General features: G+C 40.0%; 1 protein-coding gene across 2 annotated transcripts; it reads left to right on the top strand.

Annotated features, from left to right (window-relative positions):
- The first annotated feature begins 323 nt into the window (after window positions 1–323).
- On the top strand, window positions 324–11302 carry LOC106609369 (chloride anion exchanger). 2 transcript variants are annotated; one of them, XM_014208142.3, is made up of 21 exons: window positions 324–632; window positions 1129–1297; window positions 2099–2238; window positions 2729–2839; window positions 3015–3175; window positions 3314–3478; window positions 3855–4007; window positions 4588–4670; window positions 4767–4914; window positions 5086–5199; window positions 5953–6030; window positions 7116–7211; window positions 7362–7468; window positions 8352–8421; window positions 8538–8630; window positions 9110–9205; window positions 9609–9836; window positions 9944–9998; window positions 10134–10279; window positions 10428–10505; window positions 10709–11302. In XM_014208142.3, the coding sequence occupies exons 2-21, from the start codon at window positions 1182–1184 to the stop codon at window positions 10733–10735; spliced, it is 2265 nt and encodes a 754-aa protein (XP_014063617.2). In that variant the 5' UTR covers window positions 324–632; window positions 1129–1181; the 3' UTR covers window positions 10736–11302. The 2 variants fall into 2 exon arrangements, with proteins under 2 accessions (XP_014063617.2, XP_014063619.2); XM_014208144.3 differs by having other exon boundaries at window positions 365–627.
- The last annotated feature ends 9442 nt before the right edge of the window (window positions 11303–20744 follow it).

Below are 20744 nucleotides of genomic sequence, written 5' to 3'. Positions count from 1 at the left end.
ATTTTTACATTGTTATTCTTGAATTTCTTCAGATGTATGCTTTAGATAGGATTCATGTAAGACCTAGTGTTAAGTATAACGAGACATCCCCCTGCACTGACACCCCAACCCCAGATGAACAGCAATATCCCTTCTGTGTCGCTGCAATGAATCTCACAACATTAGCCAGTTTGAAAGTTGAGAGTAGATTATTATTGTATAGTAGTACTGCTACCCCTCATCATACTCATCCATGTTTAACCTCAACCCTAACCTGAACCTCTACCACGAAACGTCCACTGATCTCCAGTGTACAGCCACGACTACTGTCCAGTCCTCCCCACCCTGCCTATAAGAGGGGATCTCAGACACACTCAGTAATCATTGAAAGATGAGGCACTGTGCCAGGGCATTTATCCATAAGAACAATGGTCAAGGATAGGGCTGGGCTGGCGTGTGACGACTGCATCATAACTGCTGTTAATAATTACAGTTATGAACAATAAGCAACCCGGTAGAGGGGATTTGTTAATTGCAACATTCCCAAAGGGTCCCAGATAATCTTAAGGTGTTCCTCTGTGCGGAGAGAAAGAGAGAGAAAGACAGGCAACGTTTGGATACACTGAAGCTGCGTACACAGATAAACTAGTAAGGTAAGAGTTAGTGTTATGTGTTATTCTAGTACCTTGCTTATCATTTATTAATATTAAAGATAGATCAATTAAGATACTTTCTATCTTTCCATCTGATATCTGGATGTGGCAGTTGGTGACATAACACTTTCTTAAGAGTTCTTTATTTTGTGTTACCTTTAGTGAAAACGATTTGTAATATAGGACAACCTTGCCTGTGTTCTCCTTGGTATTATAATGGTATCAGAACCCTTATTTAACCCAGACCACTCTAACCTGGTCAAAGCTGACAGGCAGCACAGGCCCTGCCCAGCCATGCCAGTCGCAGCTGGTCCACTGGAAAGCACAGAGCTGTGACACTAATGACACAGGCTGATGAAGTTAGTTAGTGTGTGATGGTAGCTGTACCTTTGTTGTGCGGCAGCTCCACAGTAATCGTCTGAGTCAAGCTACTTTCAAAGGCAGGAGGGAAAGATATGACAGGAGCCTGTACTAAAATGTGATTGATGGGTCTCAGAGAACCTGTGAGGAACAGGTGCCACACCACTCATCAAGAAGAAAAGGGTAAAGATGAAGCAGTATGTGGTCACCAGGCCACTCTACTCAGAGGACGCCTTCGCAGACGTACATGAGAAGATACACAGGCACCATAAGACCGTGCGGCACCATGTCAAGCAGTATTTCACGTAAGAATCAATCAAGTTTCTTCTGTTGTTTTGCTTTTATTGTTTTGTGTAACACTGAAGGTAGCCTTATGATAAGCTGCAGTGCATGGACGCAACACTTCGGCCTAAATTCAATCAGATCAAGAGTTAACCAGCGATAGCAGACACTTGCATAGCTGGTGTTTTGGCGGTGTCGGACATGTAACTGCATTAAGAGGTATCAAATCAGTGAGCGGCTGCTCCTTTGGTCATTGTCACGATTATTACAACACACAATCCAGTGTACCAACTTGTAACAAGGCTGCTTGGGATTATAATTAATGCAACTTAGCGCATTCAACGGCAATGTCCGCGATAGGTATACTGCCGGAAGTCGTTTGCTGATTGACAGCTCTAATGCAGTTACACCTCAGACATCACTGAAATAAAAACAATGAAACTGCTTTGCAGTTGTCGGTTATCACAACTCAAATCACTGTAGGAGTGCAGTTGCAGTTGTCGGTTATCACAACTCAAATCACTGTAGGAGTGCAGTTGCAGTTGTCGGTTATCACAACTCAAATCACTTTAGGAGTTTAGTCTTCATTTGGTGTGGATAGGTGGGCCCACGTGACATTTTACCTGAGACGCCCTGATTGTCTTTAGTTTGCGTACAGATACGGTAACTGTCCTTTAAAAGCATACATCTAGTTTAAAGGTCAGCCCTATCATCCTATATACTGTATGTCTAAAATGTGTGCATAAAGATGCTTAGATGTTATCAACTATTAGTAAGTAATGTCTGTGGAGACTAACTAAAAATGGTGTGTGTGTTAACTGTAGTTGTGACCTCAAGCGCGCTAAGAACGCAGCGCTCTCTCTGCTGCCTTTCATTGGTTGGATGAGAATCTACCAGCTGAAGGAATGGTTGCTGAGTGATATTGTATCTGGGGTCAGCACTGGGCTGGTAGCTGTTCTACAAGGTGAAGCTAACACCCACACTCTAACCCACCTCAATCCCCCAGTGTGCATCTTCAGATCTATCAAAGCAGTTCATGTAGCACTTTTTGAGAAATCATTTGATAAAGAACTGTAGACCTCATTAACGTCACAAAAACATCAACTTTGAGCATTGATAGAGAGCGAGAGGGCTGTTGTTAAAAATGAAGAATATTGATGAACTATGGTTTTACAGAACGGTAATCAGGTCCGATAGTGGTATCACATAAAATACATTATCTGATCCTAGACACCTATTAATAGGTGTTTATTGAAAGAAGAGATGTTAATGTATCTTTATTAGCAGGCATTATTATCACAGTATTAGCATTGACACACAGTAGAGTCCATAGATACTTAAAAAAATCTGGTTCACGATGACTCTTGAATGTTGTCGTAGTCTCTGGTGACTAATGGTGGAGTTATTTAACATGCACTGTAAATTGTTGTTCATTGCTTTTGTTTGATTGACAGGTCTGGCATACTCCCTGCTGGCCTCCCTCCCTCCATGGTATGGACTCTTCACTGCCTTCTTCCCAGTGATCATCTACTTCTTCCTTGGCACTTCCAGACATATCTCAGTAGGTAAGTACTGTGCATGTATGTGTGTGTGCATGTACAGTGTTTTGCTCTGACCATCACAAGCTATCACACCTTTTTACTGTACTTACCGCCCTCTCTCTGCCCATCTCTCCACTTTCCATCCTCTGCTTCCTCATCTTCACTCCCTCTCTCTTTCTCCTCACCCCACTCACTCCAGGGGCGTTCCCTGTTCTGAGCCTCATGGTGGGTGCAGTGGTGACGAGGCTTGTGCCTGACGAAGGCCCCCCAGTCAACATCACTGGGTTTGAGGGGCTGACCAGCGATGAGCAGAGAGTAATGGTGGCCGCCTCTGTCACCTTCCTCATGGGGATAATGCAGGTAAAACACCATCATTACCTCAGCATTATCACTCATGTACTGTACATTACTCATACTGTATCTCTCTGTAATCTGAATCTAAAATGAACAATGAACAATTCTCCCATATTCTAACATGAGTCCTCTGCTTTCTCCCAGCTGGCCATGGGTCTGCTGCAGGTAGGCTTCATCGTCATGTACCTGTCAGACACGCTGGTGTCTGGGTTCACCACAGCGGCTGCTGTCCACATCCTAGTGTCCCAGCTGAAGTTTGTGTTGGGCCTGGTGGTGCCGGGACTCAGTGGACCTCTGTCCATCGTTTATGTGAGTCAAGGAAGAAAGACAGGATGAGGTCAAATGTCTTTCAATGCAACAGTATGATTTTTTTCTACTGATATCCAAATATGCAATGACTTAGCTATGACAGATATATATTCATTAACTCCCTCAAATCTTATCCCTCATATCTGATCAGCTTCTAAAGCTCTGAAGAATAAAACAGTGTTGATAAGCTAAACAAGTGTCTCATTGTATCTTATCTTACACAGTTAAGCACAGGTCTTCCTCAAGTGCCCACAAGATTTCAGAAAAAGCTATAATTCATGAGTCATGGCTTGGTGTAGAGACCTCTCACTGAACTCTCACACCCTGTAACTGGTTCTTCATTACTGTCATCCTTATTAACTGACGTCTTCCTCAGACCCTGGAGAAGATCTTTGTCCAGATCGAGAAGACCAACATGTGTGACCTGGTGACGTCCATATTGATCATGGTGGTCGTGTTCATAGTGAAGGAAATCAACGATAGATACAAAGCCAAGCTGCCTGTCCCAATCCCCATAGAGGTTATCATGGTGAGTGGCACTGTGTGCACTATGTCATCACAACCGGAGCTTCAGGTCTATATGTTAGCATACACAGATCAGAATTGGGAAACATTGTGGCGAGATCCAGCCTCATATGGGGCACCATTGAATTTACACTCTTAGAAAAAAATTACCCAATGGGTTTAATCTGGAAAGAAAAGGGTTCTACCTGGAACCAAAAAGGGTTCTACAAAGGGTTATCCTATGGAGACAGCCGAAGAACCCTTTTAGGTTCTAGATAGCACCTTTTTTTCTAAGAGATAAGAAAAAGGCATCGTCATGGGCACTGTTTATGTAGATGTGTCTCAATATTTAATATAAATTTGAATTTGAGTATGTACTTGCACAAAGTACAGATCATATTATCACAGATAAGCATCGGGAACCATTGCTATTCTTATCCTGAACAGTCACTCCCTGGTTCCTATCTTGGTACACTCCTAGAATAAAATGTGCTATCTAGAACCTTAAAGGGTAACCAGATTCTCTTGAAATATACTGTTTTCTCACCGGATTGCATTAGTCCTGCTAATAACTGATACATTGATTTTGGTAATGACTTTGGCAGACTGTCATCGCTTGTGGCGTTTCCTATGCATTCAACTTCCGGGTGAATTATAAAGTTGATGTTGTCGGCCGTATTCCAGTGGGGTAAGCACATATAAAAAGCTGTTTGCTGCATTTTAAAATGGCTAAGAATAGATGGGAAAAATAATCTAACAATATCTTTCCCTCTCAATCTGTTAGGTATGAGTCACCTATGGCCCCGAACATGCAGATCTTCGGGCAGACTGCTGTTGAGGCGTTCCCTATGGCCATAGTGGGCTTTGCTGTAGCCTTCTCTGTCGCCAAGGTCTACTCAGTCAAACACGATTACATCATAGATGGAAATCAGGTGAGTCCCAAAACCAGAACATTAGGAGGAGGGGTTGGAAGCCGAGGTGCTACAGAGAAATGTGTTTATTGTTGCTTGTGAATGAGGGGTGTCAGCCTAATACAAACTATCAACATAAGACTTGAACTAATATCAACAGTTCCAGAACATGTATTTGTGCTTGTTGTCTAGGAGCTGATAGCTTTTGGGGCCAGTAACATCATTGGAGCAGCCTTTAAGTCGTTTGCAGCAAGCACAGCGCTCTCCAGGAGTGCGGTACAGGAGAGTACAGGTGGTAAAACCCAGGTAAATTACTAAACCAAGAGGCTGTCTGTCACGCCCTGACCAGGTGAACTCTTCTATTTTGGTCAGGGTGTGGCATTTCTATAGTTTATTTTCTATGTTTTTGGTATAGCCTTGCTTTGGGGCGTTTTTCTATGTTGGGTTCTGTCGATTCCCAATCAGAGACAGCTGTCACTAGTTGCCTCTGATTGGGGAATCATATTTAAGTTCCTTTTCCCCCCACGATGTTTGTGGGTTGTTGTCTCTTTTTGTTGGAGCAGTAGCGATACGTTTATTCTCTGTTTTGACCGTGTTATTTCAGTCTGTAATAAATAACATGAGTTCGCTCCCAGCTGCGCCTTGGTCCACTTCTTCCTTCCTGCACGACGATCGTTACACTGTCTGAGAATACAGACACATAACCATACTTAGAGTTCCTTCCTGAACAAGTTCCTTATCCAAGAGATGTAGCTGTAAACGTTATGAAATATTGACCTATTTGGGTCTCCCTATCTTTATTGTAATAATAACTGATAACTTATCATAGTCCAAACCAGATAGAATTGTACAAATGGGAGCGAGCATGTGATATAGTTTGTCGTGAATCGTGACCTTTCATAGTGAAGAATGAAAGAATTGACTCAATGCACCAAGTTAATAAATAATGATAATTTATGAAATATATCAAAGGGAAACACTGCCTAAACAGTGTTTATCTGTAGTTGTTTTGTGAATAGCCAAATGTGAGTAAAATAAAGTGTAACTTCATCATTTCAGATCGCTGGTCTACTGTCAGCGCTCATCGTGATGGTCGTCACCGTGGCTATCGGGTTCTTATTGGAGCCACTCCCAAAGGTAAAACTCACTCAGTATTTTCTAAATAATTGACTTTAGGAGTTGAATGATAGGGAAACATTTTGATTTCTACCTAAATAGACATACCCAAATGTAATTATTTTTCATGAGATAGCCATAAACAATAACTGGTAATGTTGCATAGTTTTAGAAAGTTCTGGAACTCACCTTTCTGTAAAAAAAAAAAAAGGTTTATAAATTGCTGAGGTGTACTCACTTTTGAGGACACAAGCTCAAGTACATAGTACAAATATAATGAAAATATTGAAAATCACATATTATTTGTTTTTCTTATTCAACAAAAGTGGGGCAATAGGGCTTGAAAAGACTGAAATGCTTCCTAAATATAGTAACAATCAAATGATAAACTACTTACTATATGATTTCACCTTTCTTATAACTGTAAATTAAATATGATCATACTTAGTGAGAATACAATGTTGGCACTATTTCATATAACACTATTTCATATAAGTCCACTGAGCAGCGCAGAGACACCGTTCACATGTGTGCAGACTCGGTACAACTTCAGCTTTAAGCACTAAGTGATTTTGTCTGTCTGTGACCAAGAGAATGTGTTCTCGTTTCAATTCTATGAAACAATTTAGTATGTTTTCATGTTGAGAGCTTTAAATCCGGCTGAGAATATTAAAGTGAGATGAAACGACAACTGCTGGATTCACTAGACTTTCACCTTATATGGGCTCTGTCATTTGAATCGATTTTTTGTCTGCATAGGTCAGAAAACGTGACATGTCACTTCCTATGCAAATGTGGGGTCTGAAACTTGACACTTCAAGTCAGCTCTGCTGAGAGAGCGGAAGCGGAGAGCAGACAGATGGGTCTTTCTGGCATTATAAGGCACTAGACCCTAAGGCGTTCACCAAAATGTCAGTCGGAACCAGTCCAGAACCGCTCAAAGTCCCCCATATAGGGGACTTAACGTCTAAGATTAGAACATTACGTAATGAATCACACTGTATGAAGTAGATAGGAGCACTGGAATTTAGATGGAAGTCTTGTGCAACTCTTGTGACTGATCATCAAAGATGTCATTGCCTGACCTTTTCCCTCTGTGTTGACAGTCGGTGCTGGGGGCGGTGGTCATAGTCAACCTGAAGGGGATGTTGATGCAGATCAGAGAAGTCCCTTACCTGTGGAGGAGAGACCGGCCCGACTGTGTGAGTCTTCTGAGACACTCCCACTGAACTGCACCTATAATGGAAACAAGGAGTGATGTCTTTACCAACTGTAATAATGAACTCATATTTCCTCCAATCCCTTCCATCCCGCATCCCCTTGTCCTGCCTCCCCTCCATGTCTTTATTCAGGTGGTGTGGCTGGTGACCTGCCTGGCTTCCATCCTGTTGGGGCTGGATCTGGGGCTGGCTGTAGGTCTAGGGATGGAGCTGCTCACCGTTGTCTTCAGGGCTCAGTTGTGAGTATGGGCACAAATCTCCAAATACCTAAAAAAAAAAATTGAACTTGTGTCTGTTTTTATTCTTTGTCAGTTTTCAATGTTATTAGGAGGTAGACACACCAGGGTTGGGGTCAATTAGAAATTTTGGAATTTGATTCAATTCAACCCAAGAATTGAAATTCAAATTTAAATTGGCCACACCTCACAGGAAGCATAATTTGAATTGAATTTTAATGAAAGGAAGTATAATTGAATTCAAAGCAATTCAAATAAATTCAACTGAGACATGAAACAGACGAGCCTCATTCCTTTGATAAATATTTTGCCCAAAACATCTGCCACCTCTTACTCAAGAATACAAATACCATCAAGAAAAATGAGATTATAACTCAAATGTCAGTGTTTTATTTGTATTTTTACCCTAAAATGTTTAGTTGTTCCCTTCTATTCTGGAGTGTTGGATTTAATGCATTGTGGGAAATGTATTTTTCTAAATATTTAATAACGTGTAAGTGAATTATGAATTATTACAGACAAAATTATCTTAGAATATTTCCAGACCACTGTTAATTATTTAATACTCTTTTTAGGAGGATGAGTTTTAAAAATGAAATGTTTCAAGTATTGGTAACCATGCATGATGCCAAAATAAACATGTGCATAATGATGTATGAAATAAATGACCCATTTGAATTACAATGAATTTCATTGAATTCAAATCTACTTCCTTTAATTCAAATTCAATTAAAATGCTGCTTCTTGTGGGATGTGGCCAATTCACATTTATTTCAAATTCAATAATTGAATTGTAATTAAAGACCAATTCACAACTCAATTCAGAATGAACCCCAACCCTGGAACACAATGTTATAGTGACATTTCTGCATACATTTTATTCCAGCCCACGTTGCAGTGTCCTGGCCAATATCACAGGAACAGATATCTACAAAGACCGCAAGGATTACATGAGTGTGAGTAAACTAATGTGGACTAAAGACACTCACCAATATCTTTTTATCTTACAAGACTGTGAAGATGGTATGTCTACACATGGTCCTTGTTCTATTGTTTATATATCTCTTTCCAGATCTATGAGCCAGAGGGTGTTAAGATCTTCAGGATACCGTCACCCATCTTCTTTGCCAATATAGATTTTTTCAGAGGCAAGCTGGTGGAAGCTGTAAGTAAGCATTTATACATAATTAGACGTGTAAAATGAAGAATTCTGCCAAACACATTTACACGTAGGCCTTCTGCATTACAATTTCCATTACATGGTCCAATAAGGTAATGATTCACGGGTCTACTTATTAAGACATCTTATTTTCTCATCGGATTTGATCCAATGGAAAAAGGTCATAAAGAATGATCAAATAAACTCATGAAGGGCAATACCACCTCAGTGTATGAGGTAATATAGTATACCAGGTTGTATAGCAATAGTTCCCATACAAATTGGTGTTAGTAAAGTTTTACTTGCACCTTACTAAACACTAAGCACATGCAGATAAGATGAAGTTTAACCTTGATCTGTATGATGGCAAAGGCCGTGGTAAACAATATGTCCCATTCACAATAAAGCCCATGTGTAACAATTACTCCCACATTCATGTGTGCAATTGCTAATTAGGGTTCAACTTGACTTTGATGTGTTTTCAGGTGGGCTTTAACCCTTTGAGGGTGTTGAGAAAGAGAAACAAAGCCCTGAGGACGATCAGGAAACTTCTAAAGAAAGGAGAGCTGCAGATGACATCTGTGAGTAGTGGTGCACTTATCTGTGGCCCTTAGAAACCCATAAAAAGATAACTTCCACTCACAAAGTTACCCCGTTAACACTTTACAAGAGCCCCCTGTATCATAAAGTTTCATTCAAATGGCCATAAGCATGTCATAAATCAGTCTAGCCCAAAACATTAGTTTCACACCTGGCAACAACATACTTTTAGCAATCCAAAATCAACAGACATCAAGCACACGCTGCAGGACCTACCTATAGGTAGTCGTCCCCGTACATGCCTTATCAGTATGGTCTTGGGGTTGCATGTATATGAAAAACAAATGAATCATCATCCCATAGTGGTGGGTGGACCTCCAAAGATCACCTTCTACATGTAGTCAGGTTTGAGGTTGTGGTAATGTTGTGGTTCTCCCGGTGCAGAAAGACCTACTGCTCACCAGCTCTGGTCCCATTGAGGAGTCTGAGGATGAGAGCAACATGGAGGATCTGGACCAGCCCACTGACTTCAAGGACCTTCCTGTCCAGGTGAACTGGAACTCTGAGCTTCCTGCCAACATCCAAGTCCCCAGAGTAGACGTCCATAGCCTGATCCTGGACTTCTCAGCCGTCTCCTTCCTCGACATCTCTGCCCTCAAGGGACTCAAAGCGGTAAAACAAAACTCTTCTGTTACAACCCTGGGGAATGTGGGGATGATTGTATATTTTACCAGAGTATTTCTACTTGCTGGGTACTGATATTTTGATGTGTTCTATAGGCACTCAAAGAGCTCATTCGGGTTGAAGTTGAGGTCTACATTGTGGCATGTGACGGTAAGCTGGTTTAAGACAAGCCATCTGTCCCATCTATTCCTTCTCCCTTTTTCTCTTCAATACTGAATTCAATTACTCTGAAACAAATAGAGGTGAAGTGATTGATCTAACAATATATATCCCTTGTGTCCAAAGTGTACATCCAGAAGAAACTGCACAGCTGTATGTTCTTTGACGACGAGGTGAAGTCGTCCATGTTTTTCCTGACACTCCACGATGCCATGCTACATATCCTGGAGAAACATCCAGTAAACTCTGAAAACACAAAAGTCTGTGAAAAGGTATAACATTTATTTGTAGAAAAATACTGTGTATCTATTTATGTTTCCACCCTTACAGACTAGATAAGAGGTGCCAAACCTTATCTTGGCCCACATCGGTTCATACACAGGAACTTGTCTCATTCTTGTGAATCATGTTGTCTTACAGGTTATAACAACAGCCACTATCCATGGCAACCAATGCAATGGTGTGTCAAGTTTGCGTAGCAGGGACAAATTTGTACATGTAAGTAACAGAGACCCATCAAATCTATTTGTCGTTGTCTTTTCTACATTTGTAATGAATAATCATCACCAATCCCTTTAAAATGATAACTCTCGTAATGTTTCATGTGGAGGTACAGGTAATTTGTAAAAATCATTCGTAAAAATAAAAGTACAGTAAGATGAGCTGACAAAATAAAATCTAAATCTCCTTCCTCTCCCCAGGTCTCAGAGCCAGAAACCAAGTTGTAGTTCCAGAACTACACTCTCAGATGGCAGTATTTTAAGGGTTCTTCGGCTGTCCCTTTCCACAGAGGGTTCTACATGGAACCCAAAAGAGTTCTACCTGGAACCAAAAAGGGTTATATTTGGAACCAAAAAGGGTTCTCCTATGGGGACAGCTGAAGAACCCTTTTGGAACAATTGTCTAAGAGTGTAGTGGTGTGTACAGTACTTTCATTTCCTGGGATGGCATGCATTTCCTGTGATCGCTGTGCTTTCTGGTGATAATTGACATAAGGATGCTGTCCTAAAATGGACACCATACACTAACCATATGTACTTCTTATTGAACTAATAATTGTATATATGATATATTTTAATTTTTTTGTACTGTTAAACAGATACTCAATTGCAAGTGTATTATGAGATTTTGAAAGAAATATCCGAAAATTTCATTCATATCATTTATTTATTTTCAAAAACATTTTTAAATAGCTTGACAATGTTGCATTTTATACGTGTACATAGGGATTTTATAGGAATGTTAACGTTGATGTATTTTATATGTAAAATAAATGTACTTCTTAGCATAAAGTATTTCCGCCAGCAAGAAATGAAGCAATATTAGCAGTACGGTATTTGGAAATCTGAACGTCCTGTAAATGAGATATTGATAAGAGTTATAGGATGACTAACATGGGGTTTTGATATATTGGTCACAGATAAAGCCCTGATAAGAGATGATTAAGTAGAGATCTTTGACAAACTGTTCTGTGTGATACAACAGTAACCATGATTGATTAAGTTGGTGGAGGTTAGTATGGGGTATTTCCAGTATTTCCAGGTGGCAAGACCTCAATGGATCCAAAAGAGCACTTTCATTGTGTTTTATAATAGTGATAAGAGATGAGGACTGATGAGTGTCTCAATGTTTACATACCTTAAAGCCACTGATTCATTTGCCTGGTTTGGATCCCACATATTGTTCTAGAAATGCCATTGTGAATCCTACACAGTAGATATATATGTCATGAAGGTAAAGAAAAACTATAAACATTTTCAGATGAGGTGAATAACTCTCAAACAGTGATGCAGATAAGCAGAGTATGTTTGCTTTGATTTTGATTTATTAGGATCCCCATCAAAAATACATTACAGACAAAATACATTACAATTTTCATACACTTAAAAACATTAACATGTAGTATGTGTGTGCATCTATCAGATACATGTCAGTACAGTACATACACACAACAAGTAGGTCACATGGGGTTTAACATTTTACATTTTGAGATGATGCTTCATTCTTTTGCTAAAGAAATTCATCAATGAATTCAAAGTTCCCCTTGCGTGTCTTGTGGTGTAGAAGCCATTGTTAGTAAGAAGAAGAACTAAAGAGGTACAGTATAAACTTGGCACAGACCATGAAGGAATCATCATCCTGATCTCTGTTAATGATTAGATACACTGAGTGTTCCATGACATAGACTGACCTGGTGAATCTAGGTGAAAACTATGATCCCTTACTGATGTCACCTGTTAAATCCACTTCAATCAGTGTCGATGATTGGGGAGGAGACAGGTTGAATAAGGATTTTTAAGCCTTGAGACAACTGAGACACAGATTGTGTATGTGTGCCATTCAGAGGGTGAATGGGCAAGACAAAATATTTCCGTGCCTTTGAACAGGGTATGGTAGTAGGTGCCAGGCGTACCGATTTAAGTGTCAAGAACTGCGAAAATATTTCACACTCAACAGTTTCCCGTGTTTATCAAGAATGGTCCACCACCCAAAGAACATCCAGCCTACTTGACACAACTGTGGGAAACATTGGAGCATCACTGTGGAATGCTTTCAACACCTTGTAGAAAGGGAAAGGGGGATACCTAGTCAAACATGCCCCGAAGAATTGAGGCTATTCTGTGGGCAAAAAGTGTTCCTAATGTTTTGGAAACTCAGTGTATGACTTTAATTTTCCAAGACAAATTTCCCCTCAGGGATAATAAAGTTTATCATATCCTATAAGATGAAGTGATGGAGACAGTGACAGTAGATCTCAGACCGTCTTCGGACTTTATACGTGTAAAAAACGAAATTCAGTCCATATTATCTGCATTATCAGGTCATTCATTTGGAGATGAAGTCTGCTGGATATTTTTATTAAGTACATTAGTCATATGGATATTCCCCTCAGTAAAACAACCTTGGAGTTTAAGGACAGTTTGTTCGGGGACCTTTCACGTAACTGGCAGTAGGAGTTCTGATTCTGAAGAAATTGAATTGAAGAAGTGAAACTGGATCAGTTGTAGTCTACTATTTTTCTATTCTTAAAGTAAATTAAATATAATGATCTGATAAACCTAAAAGAGAAGAGTGGCAACTATAGATAGCTTACATTCAAACCTACAGGAAATGGATGAATTGAAGTGTGTGTTCCTAAAGTCACTGGAATATCAAGCCAGTGTTTATCAATTTGGAGTAGGGGAGAGAGAAAAACATGGGTTTTTATATACGGGCAAACAAAGAGGTGTAATGGGTTTGCGCTCAAAAATATGTCGTATGAAGCTTACTTCATTATTCAATGTTTTTTTTTACTGCATCAGGGATGGCAGAACAGAATGAAACTAAACACTTGCGAACTGGTTTTAACCTTCACAAAAGTTTGAGCAGTCTATATTAGAGCAATTACCAAGAAAGGCTACCGTACCCAACAAATGACTAATGATATTTGCAATAGGCTAATGATATTTATTTTACTAAAGGCCTACTTATAACCTATCTTAAACTAAATATGGAGCACACAGTTGAAAAGACTGACCAAACTTAATTTAGCCAACCAAAATGTCTCAATAGAATGAAACAAAACACGTTTTGCATATTTAAAGAACTGGTTTAGATTAATAAATAGGCTACATTAATAACAATAATTTACAATAATAATAATGATTAAAAACCAGAATTAAAAAACCATTTTGGACTGACCAATGTAGTTATTTTCAAATACATGCAACTTAAAAGTTACATATCACAACATTTCCATTTGAAATCTTTTGGACATCAGAGCAACCTTGAGGGCATCTTATTTGGGTCAGAAAAGGATATTCATATGATAGGTAAGATATACAAAACCTTGAAGAGAGCATATCCAACAGACAATCTCTTAGAAAAAAATATAACCTATTGGAATCAAGACTTAAAAATAACTGATGTTGGCAGAATATGGAGGGAATGTTGGAGCATAACTAACGAAAATACAGTTAACAAAAATGGACGTTTCATCCAGTATAAACTAATTCACAAATTCTACAGCACAGCGGCAGTCATATTTTAGGTGTAAAACTAAAAAGGACTCAATAATCCATGTGTCACACCAGCTTTGGCTCCCCCTCCTGTCCAGCTCAGGCGTTCGACGTCGCCGGCCTTCTAGCTGCTGCCGAACCTGCTGCTGGCAAACACCATTCACTCCTCAACCCCGGACTTGCATCGTCATCATTACACACATCTGGTTCCAATCCCCACTCTATCGCTGTATATATACTCCCTCTGTCATTTGTCTTTGTTGGTCATTGTAAATGTTGTTTGTTTTCCTGAGATGAGTCACTACTACTATTTCCTGAGCACTTTGTTATTTTGCACTTTAGGTTTCATCCCGCTTTTATATATATATATATATACCTCCTGCCTACTCCTCTACACTTGTGACACCATGCTTTCAGGGAATGCTATAAAGTCAAAATATTATGGGTGACGCTAGAAAGTTGGCTGTCAGAAGTACTACAATGTAAATGTACCTTTAATCAGACTGTCTGTATATTTCAAGACATGCCATATGGGGGTGTTGTGAGATACACAATCGTCTGGACGACTCTCTTCTCATCACTCATCTTGAAAAAACGTATACAAAAAACGATGGAAATCAATCAATTCGCCATTTATAAAATGGAAAAAAATCGAATGATTTATTATTGAAGTAGCATGAGCCACCGAGAAAAACAATTTGGTAGAATTTAATGCCATGTAGCAAACAATAATGCAGGGTGTGAGCATGTGGGGCAGATGAGATGTAGTCGTTGTTTGTGTGTGTTTGTTGTTCGTATGTATCTGTATTTGTATCTGGTGTAAAAAAAAAATGTATATACAAATAAATATGATTATAAATAAGAAAAAATAAATAGAGTTAACAAATTGTATTCTATCTGAATAGCGAGTTGCACAGTAGCTGGCATTTGGCCATTTGTGTGGTATTAAAAAATATTCTGCTAATGTCATCTATCATGTAAATGAGTAGAATTGCATGAAATGCGTTTATAAAAGGCCCAGATTTTCACACATCCATGTGTGGAAATCCTGAAAACGTGTCTGCTCAACTGTATGCCACTATGCAAATGCAAGTATACTGTAGATGCATGCAATGCTTTATAAAGGTAGTTGTTTTTATTCAGCACTCCATCACTCTCCTTCTTGGTCAAATAGCCCGTACACAGCCTGGAGGTGTATTGGGTCCTTGTCCCGTTGAAAAACAAATGATAGCCCATATGGGATGGCATATCACTGCAGAATGATGTAGTAGCCATGCTGGTTAAGTGTGCCTGAAATTCTAAATAAATCACAGACAGTGTCACCAGCAAAGCACCCCCACACGATCACACCTCCTCCATGCTTCACGGTGGGAACCACACATGCAGAGATCATCCCTTCACCTACTCTATGTCTCACAAAGACACAGCGGTTGGAACCAAAAATCTCAAATTGGGACTCATCAGACCAAAGAACAGATTTCCACCAGTCTAATGTCCATTGATCATGTTTCTTGGCCCAAGCAAGTCTATTATTCATATTGGTGTCCTTTCGTAGTGGTTTCTTTGCAGCAATTTTACTATGAAGGCCTGATTCACTGGCTCCCGTGTGGCTCAGTTGGTAGAGCATGGTGTTTGCAATCTACAGTGCCTTGCGAAAGTATTCGGCCCCCTTGAACTTTTCGACCTTTTGCCACATTTCAGGCTTCAAACATAAAGATATAAAACTGTATTTTTTTGTGAAGAATCAACAACAAGTGGGACACAATTATGAAGTGGAACGAAAATACAGTTTTATATCTTTATGTTTGAAGCCTGAAATGTGGCAAAAGGTCGAAAAGTTCAAGGGGGCCGAATACTTTCGCAAGGCACTGTATATGGCACAGCTGTCAATTGTTTGGTCCTTAAATGAAACTGGTATATTTTTTTATTTATCACAATTTTATTTAACCAATTTTGGTCTTTAATGCAGTGCCAACAGACAAGTTCCTTACCTTATCCCCCTTTCACGTGCTTCTTCCATTTTTGTGGTAATGCTGCAATTAGTTGGTTGTAATTTTGGGTAGAACAGACATTTTCCTATATTTTTGTTAGCTGCATGTGTGAAATAACTCCACCAGTCCTATTTTTGATATAATTTGAAAAGATTATACCTTTTTTTAAATTGTTATCAAAAAGTAATGTTTTTTTTAGCAGCTTCATGTACTTTGATGATGAGATGAAGACGTCCATGTTCTTCCGCACTTCATTATGCCATGCTACTGGAGAAGCAGCCAGATCATTCACAGGACATTCATAAGTTAAGGCAGGAACCTCAAGCATAACATATTACTTCACAATATGTAGTGTCAATGACACATTAGCTAATTGTGTGTACAGTCGTGGACAAAAGTTTTGAGAATGACACAAATATTAATTTCCACAAAGTTTGCTGCTTCAGTGTCTTTAGATATTTTTGTTAGATGTTACTATGGAATACTGAAGTATAATTACAAGCATTTCATAAGTGTCAAAGGCTTTTATTGACAATTACATGAAGTTGATGCAAAGAGTCAATATTTGCAGTGTTGACTCTTCTTTTTCAAGACCTCTGCAATCCGCCCTGGCATGCTGTCAATTAACTTCTGGGCCACATCCTGACTGATGGCAGCCTATTCTTGCATTATCAATGCTTGGAGTTTGTCAGAATTTGTGGGTTTTTGTTTGTCCACCCGCCTCTTGAGGTTTGACCACAAGTTCTCAATGGGATTAAGGTCTGGGGAGTTTCCTGGCCATGGACCCAAAATATCAATGTTTTGTTCCCTGAGCCACTTAGTTATCACTTTTGCCTTATGGCAAGGTGCTCCATCATGCTGGAAAAGGCATTGTTCGTCAACAAACTGGATTGTTGGGAGAAGTTGCTCTCGGAGGATGTGTTGGTACCATTCTTTATTCATGGCTGTGTTCTTAGGCAAAATTGTGAGTGAGCCCACTCCCTTGGCTGAGAAGCAACCCCACACATGAATGGTCTCAGGATGCTTTACTGTTGACATGGCACAGGACTGATGGTAGCGCTCACCTTGTCTTCTCTGGACAAGCTTTTTTCCAGATGCCCCAAACAATCAGAAAGGGGATTTATCAGAGAAAATGGCTTTACCCCAGTCCTCAGCAGTCCAATCCCTGTACCTTTTGCAGAATATCAGTCTGTCCCTGATGTTTTTCCTGGAGAGAATTGGCTTCTTTGTTGCCCTTCTTGACACAAGGCCATCCTCCAAAAGTTTTTGCCTCACAATGCGTGCAGATGCACTCACACCTGCCTGCTGCCATTCCTGAGCAAGCTCTGTACTGGTGGTGCCCCGATCCCGCAGCTGAATCAACTTTAGGAGACGGTCCTGACGTTTGCTGGACTTTCTTGGGCACCCTGAAGCCTTCTTCACAACAATTGAACCGCTCTCCTTGAAGTTCTTGATGATCCGATAAACGGTTGATTTAGGTGCAATCTTACTGGCAGCAATATCCTTGCCTGTGAAGCCCTTTTTGTGCAAAGCAATGATGATGGCACGTGTTTCCTTGCAGGTAACCATGTTTGACAGAGGAAGAACAATGATTCCAAGCACCACCCTCCTTTTGAAGCTTCCAGTCTGTTATTCGAACTCAATCAGCATGACAGAGTGATCTCCAGCCTTGTCCTCATCAACACGCACACCTGTGTTAATGAGAGAATCACTGACATGATGTCAGCTGGTGCTTTTGTGGCAGGGCTGAAATGCAGTGGAAATCTTTTTGGGGGATTCAGTTAATTTGCATGGCAAAGAGGGACTTTGCAATGAATTGCAATTCATCTGATCACTCTTCATAACATTCTGGAGTATATGCAAATTTACATCATACAAACTGAGGCAGCAGACTTTGTGAAAATTAATATTTGTGTAATTCTCAAAACTTTTGGCCACGACTGTACACAAAGGTCTTAGTGTCACACCGTGTTCAGACTCTTTGTCATTCAGGTAACAGACTGAAGGGTCTGGAGATGTCAGAGCTCATAGTTTGTTGCCCCTGAAGCAATTTAATGTAATTAGAGGCATATAGATAGATCTTAATGGTTAATAATGACAAGTAATAATCAAAGACTAATGTGCTAATGTAGTGAGTAATGATTGGACTGGCGTGTATCTCATAAAGGATAGGCTAAATATCTCATAAAGGATAGGATAAATATGCACGACATGCTTGATATGATGATGTGCTGATATTGGACTGCTAATACCTATATTTTGCTGAGTTACAGTTCATATAAGGAAATGGGTGGGCCTGGGAGGGCACAAGTCCACCCACTTGGGAGCCAGGCCGACCCACTGGGGAACCAGGCCCATCCAATTAGAATTTGTTTTTCCCCACAAAAGGGCTTTATTACGGACAGAATTACTCCTTCGTGGTTTGCGGTTGTGAAGCCGGTTGGACATACTGCCAATTTCTCTAAAAGGATGTTGACAGCGGCTTATTGTAGAGAAATTAACATTAAGTTCTCTGGCAACAGCTCTGGTGGACATTCCTGCAGTCAGCATGCCAATTGTACGCTCCCTCAAAACTTGAGACATCTGTGGCATTGTGTTGTGTGACAAAACTGCACATTTTGAAGTGGCCTTTTACTGTCCCCAGCACAAGGTACACCTTTGTAATGATCAAGCTGTTTCATCAGTTTCTTGATATGCCACACCTGTCAAGTGGATGGATTATCTTCGTAAAGGAGAAATGCTCACTAACAGTGATGTAAACAAATTTGTGCACAACATTTTTGAGAAATAAGCTTTTTGTACGTGTGGAACATTTCTGGGATCTTTTATTTCAACTCATTAAACACATTACATGTTGCGTTTATATTTTTGTTCAGTGTAAATAGCAAACACACATGTAGTTTTACTACTCTTGATAAATTCAATCCTGTATAATCAACTTGTTTACTCAGTTATACAGTTGAAGTCGGAAGTTTACATACACTTTGGTTGGAGTCATTAAAACTCATTTTTCAACCACTCCACAAGTTTCTTGTTAACAAACTATCATTTTGGCAAGTCGGTTAGGACATCGACCTTGTGCATGACACAAGTAATTTTTCCAACAATTGTTTACAGACAAATTATTTCACTTATAATTCACTGTATCACAATTCCAGTGGGTCAGAAGTTTACATACACTAAGTTGACTGTGCCTTTAAGCAGCTTGGAAAATTCCAGAAAATTATGTCATGGCTTTAGAAGCTTCTGATAGGCTAATTGACATCATTTGAGTCAATTAGAGGTGTACCTGTTGATGTATTTCAAGGCCTACCTTCAAACTCAGTGGATCTTTGATTGACATCATGGGAAAATCAAAAGAAATCAGCCAAGACCTCAGAAAGTAAATTGTAGACCTCCACAGGTCTGGTTCATCCTTGGGAACAATTTCCAAAAGCATGAAGGTACCACGTTCATCTGTACAAACAATAGTATGCAAGTATAAACACCATGGGACCACGCAGCCGTCATACCGCTCAGGAAGGAGACGTGTTCTGTCTCCTAGAGATGAACATACTTTGGTGCGAAACATACAAATCAATCCCAGAACAACAGCAAAGGACCTTGTGAAGATGCTGGAGGAAACAGGTAAAAAAGTATTTAGATCCGCAGTAAAACGAGTCCTATATCGACATAACCTGAAAGGCCGCTCAGCAAGGAAGAAGCCACTGCTCCAAAACTGCCATGAAAAGCCAGACTACGGTTTGCAACTGCACATGGGGACAAAGATCGTACTTTTTGGAGAAATGTCCTCTGGTTTGATGAAACAAAAATAGAACTGTTTGGCCATAATGACCATCGTTGTTTGGAGAAAAAAGGGTTAAGGTGTATGTAAACTTCCGACTTCACCTGTAACTCTGCTGGATTTCTCAGTGGAAAGGTACAAAACCATACAATGAACTTCAGGTAAGGAGCGTTGGGCCAGTAACTGAAAGGTTGTAGGATTGAATCCCCGAGCTGACAAAGTAAAATCCCTAATTTCTCCAGGCTCGCTGTCAATAATAGCTGATCCCCTGGCTGTGGCCCCACTCTCTGTGGGAGTGGAATATGCAAAAAATCTATTTCACACCTGTGCAGGTTACCCAATTGTACATACAGTGAAACAGGACTATATAAGCACCCCCTAATTATTAACTTTTGATTGAACAAAAGAGTCTGTCTGTGAATGAAGTCATCCGCAGGTGTCCAACATTAATTGGAAGCTCTATCCTCTGGCTGGGGATGAGCTTGATAACAGGGTCTACTCCCCTGCGAACCGAGAGTCATGGAACTTCGGGAGGGAAGATCTGACAGAGAACACATTATTTTAGCAATAATAAGGTTCCCAAATGATCTTTTGTCCAAGGTCAAAGTGATGCAAACAAGTATGCTGTAACGGTCAATTTGAAACCCAAAACCTATTACTTTTTGTCATTTAGCAGACACTCTTATCCAGAGTGACTTACAGTAGCGAGTGCATACATTTTCATACTAGTCCCCCATGGGAATCAAACCCCCAACCCTGGTGTTGCAAGCACCATGCTCTACCAACAGAGCCACCCTCTTATAGGCTGATTTCAAATGTTTTATGTTTATTAATAATGTGAAGACCAATCAGTGGGAAGTATTGCAGTCAACATGAGCCAGCATCCCTGTGGAATGCTTGACACCTTTTAGAGTCCATGCCCTGAAAAATAGAAGCTCTTCTGAGGGCAAAGGGGGGGTGCAAC

The sequence above is a fragment of the Salmo salar genome, chromosome 07 (assembly GCF_965601325.2).
Source record: "Salmo salar chromosome 07, fSalSal1, whole genome shotgun sequence".
Taxonomy (NCBI): domain Eukaryota; kingdom Metazoa; phylum Chordata; class Actinopteri; order Salmoniformes; family Salmonidae; genus Salmo; species Salmo salar.
Note: the sequence above shows the minus strand (reverse complement) of the source record. Positions and strands in the feature narration are given on the sequence as shown.